Raw genomic sequence first — 9,923 nt, forward strand, 5'->3', positions numbered from 1 at the left:
CTAAATTTATTGTCAACGCTTCTGGCCTTCTGAATTTATTCTTTATTTTTATCTTTTACACAACTGTTTTAACATTAACACTTTCCCACATACCATAAGCCTACAGTTTAAAATATACTTTACATTCTTGATGCATTATTTTAAAATTATCTAAACTGTTTTACATGTAATTGTACATCCACCACATATAAAACCACATGAAGAAAGACACAATAACTAACCCTGAAAGTAAAATGCATTAACCAACAAGTCACTTACTGGTGGTGTGTAACTGTGTAGTGCTGTACCACAAAATACTAATTTCACATTTGCATTATTAATTCTTTTCCACATTTCGGTTTCAATTACTGGTAATGAAATGGTCTCATGCAAAACTATAACATGAAGTACCCCTTTTACATCCTGCCAATGGTTATGCCTAAAATGTCCCCAAAACTGCTGTAATAGTTTCATTCTAGTTTACACCATAAACCAATACAAATGTAGGAAATGCTTTTGAATTCAACGCGACCATGAGATCAATAGGGGTTCAGCAGGAAACATACCCATGCTTAATAAAATGTTATTAACCATAAGTCATGTGGTCATGAATTCTTAAGGTTAGCCATAAAAAAAAAAAAATGAAGCTGTAACGCTGGGTGGAGTAAATTTCTTCAGGATACGTGTGTTAATAAATCAGCAGGATGAGAACAACGATATGAACAATATAATTAATAAATGTGTCCAAGTACAATTCGCTCGGCAATATATGGCCTTCAATTTAAAATCTCACCGCGCTATGCTTGTTCCTGTTTGGGTGGATGCCCTACATAAGCAATGGTGCAACTAGACAATAAATCAATACTATTTGTACAGTAAGCCAACACGTCCACCCAGAGAAATAGTAATCAAACGACGATTCCTTCGCAACATACTTTTTTTTTACTCCCCCAAGTACCAACTGTTAGTGCAGTTCATTCCCACAGCTAACTGCTTCATTACACCAAGCTACAATCCGCCATATTGAAAACCTGCCTTCAAAAAGTGTTTCGGACTTAACTGAACAATCAATAACAAAGGGCAATACAACAATGTCGCCATTTCATATTTCAGTAACACAAAACTTACCTGCGGTGGTCTGATCTTACAAATACCAGTATTTTCTGCAATGGGGCGTATTTTGTTGATAAACGCAAACGGGTCGTCGAATTCTTCCCAACTAGGCTCAAACACAGGACATTCCGGCGGTGGAATAAACTCGTTGGGTCGAGGTTGGGTCATTCTGGGCAACTGCAACTACATCCAACCGATGACAGGCAGAAACTGGAATAAACTGTTTAAAGTAATACTTTATCAAATATTCTCCTAACTATTGCACAATAAAGAATGATTACACAAAGTCCGACAATTAACATCCTCATCCACTTTGGAACGCACAGACGAAGGTTTAACGTTTGAGTATTGTATCGTGTTCCGCTTAAAAAAGTAGAGTCCACCGCTGTTCACTAATCATCGCTCTACATTGTTCATTAAATGGTAAAATAACCATATTTACAGCTAATATTTTAGGCCAACAAGATTTTAAATGTAATAAAAATAAACGCCGAGATCCACTCACGTATATAAATAACACTGCTTTATACCAATAACGGCCATCAACATCGGTCTTGAAATTTACATTTCCACTCGCAGGCAGAATGGCAATATAGCACGACGGTTGAATTTAAGAAAATTCATTATGCAAACGTAGTTACAATAATAGACCAAAAATGCCAAAAAGCGACATTTAATAGCATACAAAAAATACATAAGCGCACAGAAGCATGCGATTCATCCATTTCGGAAATCGTTACAAGTTTTGACAATGGCATCAAAGTTTCTCTTATTAAATAAGCTGTATTATCGCAATGTTTGAAACCTTCTTTGCTTTGACGTCCAACTAAATTGTTTAGTCTTTACTTGATACGTTTTAAAGGAAAACGTGCAACTGAATGGCTTTAATAAACACAGTGGTGAAGTAGGCTATATTACACAGAAGTAAACCAAGAGGCACGTTACGCGGATTAATGCCCAACAGCTGAGAACAGCACGTCGGCCAGAACTACTTCTTTAAATGGACTCTTAAGTTTACCTGTTAAACGTCATCCCCGAGAACGATCTAATCCATTTACCTCAGCCAAAACATTACCCATGAATGACAATGTACACCGCGATGAACGATCCTTTTTAAAAAAAATAATAATTAAGTTTATCTACATCTCGTGAACGTAGGCCCGGTACGAATATAGCTAGGACTTGAAACGTCACTCACATGCGATTTTGGAACACAATTCAGAGCTACTCAAAAGAAAGTTACCGAGGCATATAGTAAATAGGATTGCTTACCGAGGTATCGCATCAGTTCGGCGCTAAACTAGACTAGAAGTACTTTTCTTAAATGCCTTTCTAGCGATGAAACGGCCATCACTGCTTCTTTCCATTCACAAGGCATCCGTTTGCACGTAGCGCACGTCAACGCGGAAGCAGTGCCACCCAACTGTACACATTACTGACCCAGCCTACCAGAGGAAAAGCTTAACAAAATACTAAAATTAAATAAGACCTGCACGTTGTAATTACGATAAAAAAGTGCATTAAAAAGATTTATATGCCTATATTTTGCAAAGTCTTAAACTCGAAAAAAAAAAGTATTTTTTGTCCCTTTCGGAATACGTTAAAAACCGAAGACGATCAAGAAGCTATAACTCAAATTATTTTATTTATTTTTTTGGCACCCCGGCCCTACTGCATGCTCTTGTGAGAAAATATCAGTGCACCTAAAACACAATCAGCACATACAGTACTTTCCCCACAGGAAAACAAACACTTTCGTTTGAAACGTTTTCGACTGCCTTTAATAACTGAATATGTACATCAGCATTAAGAAATAGAGTTTTTAACGAATGAAAAACAAAGGTATTAAAATCAAACATATTGAAAATAAAAGTGAATGAACAGAATATTAAGAATGAAAAAATCAAATGCATTTAAAACTCAAAACATTTTACAAAACATTACTCCCAGTGTACTGCTCAAAGAGGTATGTTTAAAACTACACCAAAAACGTGTAACAAGAGAAAGCAAGTTGTGTAGCACGATCTCGTACCAAACAAGCTTAAGCACCCTACACGTGTTTAACTCGATCTAGTGCTATGTAGAAATATTTCTTGTCATCAAGGTTGTGCCATCCAATGGGTCCAATCTCACAATCTGCACAGATAAGATATTTTATTTTGCCTACATCTTTGGTGAAGCCAACATTCTCAAAGGTGTACATATCATCCACCAGCCAGTGAGCTGTTAACGTATCTCCGTCTAAAGTTCCATCAGGCTGGTTAATGTTGTTCTTTTGCATTGAAGGGAGAAAGAGCTGGTCGTCGTGGGGGTGGGTATTAAGCCAAAGAGAAAGAGAGAGAGAACTGCATCAATTTAGGTGCACTGAGATTAAAGAACAGAAAAACACAACTAGACTAAAAAAAATTATACACAGGTATTAATGTTTTATTCCGTGCACATTTTAATTTGAGTATCATTTGACCATATGCTGCTCACTTATAATCTTACCTGCTTTTCTGCAAATACAGCCATGCCCGGGCAGAGCACTTTTGAGCCACAACGCTGGCACACCACTGATTTCGTATTTTTCCCATCTTCTGAAACAAGGTTGGATGGGTCACTGCAAAAGCTCTGATTAGCCTTCTCCATTATTTAAAAACAAAACAAAAAAAACCTCCAACAACCAAGCTACAAGAAAAGAAACATTTAATTAATACAGAGATATCACAATATAACCGATCGCGCAATAGCCTACTGCTCAGTAAAATGATTTCTAAGCCATCTTTAATAGTGGGTAGCGCTATCGAACCATAGATAACATTTAACCTGATACCAAGAAAAACGTGTAAGTATTTGCAAAAGGAAAATACATGTATCCGCTCATACGTACAAAACTGAAACAGTTTTTCCCCCCTAAAACCAGGGGAAAAAACTGCATTTTTTTTTGTTTGGCTTTACACCTTACTAAAACAACTACCCACCAAAAACTGTCCGTCAGTAAATCATATCGGGTGGAAAACAAAGCGCGAACGTTAGGGTCCTGCTACTTCTTCTGTAAGTCATCAGTGGTTGGCAATCCATCGTGATGGTGCGCTACTGCCGCTAAGTGTGCAGGAGTTCCCCCTTCTTTCTTCTTCTATATTGTTTTATGGCGGTTGGCAAACAGCTTTTAGGTGCATTACCGCCACCTTCTGGACTGGAGTGTGAACCAGAATGTTTACTACCGTATTGTGCTAAATTCTCCTAATAATTCCTGTATCATTTAAAAACCTAAAAATAGTCCTATATCCCACATTATCTGACCTCAACTGCAATATCTCTCTGATACCTAGTGTCATATGATTTCTTTGAAGCGCCTCTTTAAGTGTCTGTCTCTCTTGTTGATATCTAGGACAATCCAACATCACATACTCCACCGTTTCCTGTAACCCACAATGTTCACATTTACCATCAGGGCTCTCAAGTCTCACGCATTGAGCGTGACAGTCACGCTTTTCGGTCTTTTGTCACGCACTCCCGCCACACATTCCCAGATAGCAAAAATCAGTTGAATCAACATTGAAATAGCGTTTGGCAGAAAACATTGAAATAATGTTGAAATGATATTGAAAGTGTCCCCTTGAATTTGGGTTGAATCAACGTTGAATTTTCAACCCTATCAGCATTGAATCAATAGTGATTCAAGCATCATCTATTTAGATGATCATCTATTTAGATGATGGTTGAATCACTATTGATTCAATGCTGATAGGGTTGAAAATTCAACGTTGATTCAACCCAAATTCAAGGGGACACTTTCAATATCATTTCAACATTATTTCAATGTTTTCTGCCAAACGCTATTTCAATGTTGATTCAACTGATTTTTGCTATTTGGGAATTGCTCAAGGGCACCTCAGCCCAAGGCCGCCCCACGTCAACCTAACTGCACATCTTTGGACTGTGGAGGAAACCCACACAGACACAGGGAGAACGTGCAAACTCCACACAGAAAGGCCCTCGCCGGCCGCTGGGTTCAAACCTGGAACCTTCTTGCTGTGAGGCAACCGTGCTAACCACTGCACCACCGTGAGAAATTGGGTTGATGTTGATGTTTCACCATACACAATGATGGAAAGGCCTGTCTGTGGACATGAACCAGATATGATATGAACCAGAAAGGATTATACAGTCTTTACCTGGACAATAAAATATTGCCTAAATACAGTACTAGCAGTTAAACTTACTGTACAATTCAAATAACTGCCTGACTAACAAAATATTTGAATATTTGCTCTGGTTTCCCCCACAGTCCAAAGACATGCAGGTTAGGTTAACTGGTGACTCTAAATTGACCATAGGTGTGAATGTGAGTGTGAATGGTTGTCTGTGTCTATGTGTCAGCCCTGTGATGACCTGGCGACTTGTCCAGGGTGTAGATACCCCGCCTTTTGCCCATAGTCAGCTGGGATAGGCTCCAGCTTGCCTGCAACCCTGTAGAAGGATAAAGTGGCTAGAGATAATGAGATGAGAATACATAACATGTCATAATAAGTCTGTATAGTAATCCTCAGTCACTGTTTTATCCTACTCAGTATGGTGGTGAATCTGGAGCCTATGCCAGGAACACGGCCTGAGGTGGGATGGGGTTCTTGTCCATCAGAGTACCATGTGTACAAGCACATGTTCACTTAACCACTATTTTAAACAACACTACCACAAAGAGGAGAACTGGCCAGTGTTGTTGAAGCAAATTTCTTCAGTCGCAAGCACGGACAGTCTATGGTCGCAAGTCTCGTCGTCAATGGAGCTCGAGCTCTTCTGAAAGTTCTTCTGAGAGACGGTTATTTGGACCATTCCAAATAGCGGCCAGTACGGTAGAATTTTCTGTTCGTTTTTTCCTTACATGTTGCACACACAAGATTTGCACATAACCATAAATAATAATATATTCTTCATAGTTCCTTGTGCTCTATTAAAATTCTAAATTAAATAAATGAAATTCAATGAAATATAGGAAACCCCCCTCCCACAAAATGGTCTCACCCAGAGTGCACCCCAGGCTCCCGTCCAGTGGTGCAGTGTATGATGACAACAAAATCAACATATATTCAACATTGATCAAATGTTTCCTTCAACCATTACATTGATTCGAACACATTTTTTCAACTTTTTATTTTATCAGTGGTTGATTAATGGTTGATCCACCATCAGTGTTCAACTATAACTGTAAATCAACCATCTTGACCAAATATCAACATTGAAATAACATCATTTGCTATCTGGGTTGTATTTCTCACGCTGAAAAAAAAATTATAACATAAATTTCTCTGGCGCGCCGCTATTGCTATGGAAACGGCAGAAAACAAGCGCGTCTCCCATGAGTCGAGCCTGCCACTTACCAGCCAATCAAAAAAAGGAAAAGGGCGGGGCTACACAATAGCCAATCAGAAGCACTATTGTATCTGAGTCGATAACGCAACAACCAATGAAAAAAGCATTGTTATCCCGGGAATTGTTCACGTGAGTCTGTTACAACCATCTTCTGAAAGTTTTGTTCAGTGGACACCATGAGGGTGAGCTCCGAGCAGCGCAGAGACCAGAGGAAGTCATATCCTGTTTTAATGTTACAACAAATTCACAACTTGTTTGACACAAGAAATGACAACTTGCCTGCTGTGAGAGAATGTTGCCCAGATAATTAGCATGGACATGGTTTTACAGGAGGTGAGCTGTATTGCACCTGTTTAAATGATCCCCTGGCGAACAGCTCCACTTGTTCACAGGCAATAATAGACGCTGGTCAGTAATAATAACAGCGACACTAACGTGTGTTTAAAGCAGCATGTGAATACCAGTAAGAGTGAAGATTTTTTTTTTTAAATTTGTCAGCAGTTATGAAAGACCCGTTTGTGAAAGATTAAGTTTTTATTGTTCATAATATAGAAACTGCGTGACTCCAGGGGAAGGTATAGGGAAGAGGAAAGTCCAACTATTACAGATTACAGGACCCAACATCCTTTGACATTGAGGAGTTTTGGGGAAGAATGTCCTCAAAAAAGAACAAAGTAAGAAATTTTATGCACACAACATGACTTGCTCATTGTTAAGATAAAAGGAAAACATTTAAGTAATAGAGGCCCTTGGTTCCTTTTTCAAAGGTGACTGGCTTGAACCAATTTGGGAGGTTATCAAAGATCGCAATGTTGGTTTTGGTGCTTCCTCATTCAAATGCTGACGCTGAGAGGGTATTTTCAATGGTCAGTCTGAACAAAACCTCAACCCGAAACAGCTTGTCTCTGGACGGGACATTGGCCTCTATCATGACCCTGAAAATGGCTGGACTTGAGCCGAACTGTTTTAAGTGGGAGCCAACAACACAAATGATGAAGGACTCCAAAAAGGCAACAAACACTTACAATAAACAACACCAGTCATAATCTCTCTGCTCTCACACACACATACACTTATTCAGTACACGGAAATTGAATAAAGACTTTGTATTTGGTTGAATTGTCAGTGCCATGTGTTATCCTTTCTTCTGCAAGTCTGAGCAGTTATTAATAACAACAACACTAATAATAATATTATTAATGAAAGACCCCCATTCCTGCGACCCATCCAACTGGCCCCCCAACGGGGGGGGTGGTCACTCTTGCCTGCATTCAAAACTTGAGAGCCCTGTTTACCATTAACATACTTATCCATTATGTTTAACGTACTGTTCAGACCAGTGTGACCAAACCTCATCCTTGATATAATGTCTTCCTCCTTTCTATTTCTTCCTCTCATTTCTCCTACTTTCTTTTGAATGCTGTAGTAATATAGACCCTTATTTCCTCTATCCCACTCTTCCTGCCATTTCTTTCTTATTTCTGTCTTGATTATACTTTTAACCTCAGCCTTACTATATTTTACATCCATATGTGACCCCTCACCGAATCCAGGGACACATGTCGGCCGAAACGAATCCGAGATAATCACAAAAGAAGCATTTTTTTTTTCGAAATTTGTGATTTTTGTTTTTTTCCATCATGTGCAAGTTGAGATCTTGAAGAATGCAATCAGTATTTCAGATAATAGATTATTTTGTTGGAAAAGCATACATTTTTTTGTTGCAAATTGTCTCATTTTTGTCAGGACTGTAGCCTGCTGGGGGGTGTGTGGGTAAATTACCATATGGGCCATTCACATGATGATTTAAGTCTTTTTTTTTTTTCCGCGAATCAGCTGTATGATCCGAGCTGAGCGCATGGCTACTTAACTGCATACAGGCGTGTGATTTCACTATGGAATGAGTTACTAAACAGAGCGCAGAGGACCTGACACACCGCGAAGCAAACAGACACACGGTATTTACATCGGAGATAACCATTTCTAGCAAAAAAAAAAAACGCAACCTTGTTTTCCAGATTGAATGGAATACTTGAATGATCGGATGATACACGGACCGTTCTAGGACTACTTTCCATCGGAGGCATTGGTGTGTGCAAGGCGCCGTTTCTCTTTCTGATGGGGTAAGTTTATTAATCTAAGGCTGTGTGGTTATTTTTGCATGTAACGGAGAGTGTTGTGGTTTGGTTAAGCCTAGGTCACAACCAGACGTACGATTCTTTGGCCGTGTGATTTTTGGCATTTCCCAAATCGCTGCAGTTTTTTTTTTGTTCACGGAGAAAGACGCACGTTGGCCGTAAGTTTGTCTTGCAACCTGAAAAAAATGTAAGCGCCCGTAGAGTTTGTTTGACATGACAAAGAGCCTCTGCAGCCGGTCTGCGGCTCGAAAATCAGCACATCACACGCGCGCTCTCGTGTGTTTCATGCGTGCTCTCCGTGCGTTTCTTGCGTTTTTTGCATGTAGACCGGCCGTAGGAGCGCGTACCGTACGGCCGGTTGTGACCGAGGCTTTACATGAAACTAGTGTTGTGTTAGTTGTGTCATCATCGTGCTGTCTTTCTTTCTTACGGTGTGAGTAATTTTTCAACCACAAAACGTTAAATTATACTTTAGGACTTATTTTTGTACTTCATAATTGTTTTGGGCATACTTTGCATGGAAGGAAAATTGACGTGGTGATCTTTGTTTACATGAAAATAGTATCGTGCTAGCTCGTAGGGGGTAGGGCTTTCCTTAATGTCATGCAAATGAGCACCATTATGTGCTCGCCCTACACCCAGAGTAGCTGAGATGGAAAACTTTGAGGGCGATTTTCTCCCTTTTCTGTTTTAAGAAGTATACACTTTCAAAAGGCCACACATTCTTCAAATATTGTCAGATCTCCACATGGAAGGCATCATTGGAAAGCTTAGAAACTGTACTTTCTGAATCTGTCAATAACTCAAAATGCCCCCGGGCAGACATGTGTCCCTGGATTCTGTGATCTGCCACATATTTATTTCTCTTTTTTTATTGCTCCTTTTGCACGTCTGTCAGCTCATTTCCCTCCACACCAATATATGCGCTCCTTTTGCACATGTCTGTCAGCTCATTTCCCTCCACACCAATATATGCAGGAATCCACATGAATTTAACTTCCACTCCTGCTCTTTTAATTCTGAATATTGTTAGAGTTATGTCTAGCACTATGTCTTGTCTTGTATTTGACTGAATGTATTTAATACTTTTCAGCGCACTACTGAAATCAGAACCTATCAAAACTTTGACTGGTTTTACTTCCTCTACCCAGCTTAAAACAAGAAGAATAGCTAACAGTTCCCCTGTATATACTGCTAAATTATCACTAACCCTTTTATTTAACATGACATTAACTTCTGGAATGATAAACGCTCTTCCTACTCTATTGTCCAATGTTTTAGATGCATTTGTAAATATTTTAACATATTCTGAATAACTTCATTTTTGCTGATATTTTC

At 39.2% G+C, this 9,923-nt stretch overlaps 2 protein-coding genes across 4 annotated transcripts in view; both read right to left on the reverse strand.

The window, feature by feature from the left end:
- The window catches only part of kdm5ba (lysine demethylase 5Ba), an 80,668-nt gene extending 78,192 nt beyond the window's left edge, over positions 1-2,476 (reverse strand). For all 3 annotated transcript variants that reach the window (XM_060909970.1, XM_060909971.1, XM_060909969.1), the window contains exons 1-2: positions 2,365-2,476; positions 1,108-1,312 (exon numbers count right to left, since the gene is read on the reverse strand). In XM_060909970.1, coding sequence (XP_060765953.1) covers positions 1,108-1,260 — 153 coding nt within the window. In that variant the 5' untranslated portion in view covers positions 1,261-1,312; positions 2,365-2,476. The remainder of the gene's footprint in view (positions 1-1,107; positions 1,313-2,364) is intronic.
- Positions 2,477-3,016: 540 nt separating this feature from the next.
- rabif (RAB interacting factor) lies at positions 3,017-4,185 on the reverse strand. The gene is made up of 3 exons (XM_060909972.1): positions 4,056-4,185; positions 3,583-3,762; positions 3,017-3,388 (listed from the first exon to the last, which is right to left on the reverse strand). Exons 2-3 carry the CDS (start codon positions 3,721-3,723, stop codon positions 3,143-3,145), a joined length of 387 nt encoding a protein of 128 aa, XP_060765955.1. The 5' UTR covers positions 3,724-3,762; positions 4,056-4,185; the 3' UTR covers positions 3,017-3,142.
- Between the last annotated feature and the right edge of the window lie 5,738 nt (positions 4,186-9,923).

This window comes from Neoarius graeffei, chromosome 26 (assembly GCF_027579695.1).
Source record: "Neoarius graeffei isolate fNeoGra1 chromosome 26, fNeoGra1.pri, whole genome shotgun sequence".
In the NCBI taxonomy this organism is placed as follows: Eukaryota; Metazoa; Chordata; class Actinopteri; order Siluriformes; family Ariidae; genus Neoarius; species Neoarius graeffei.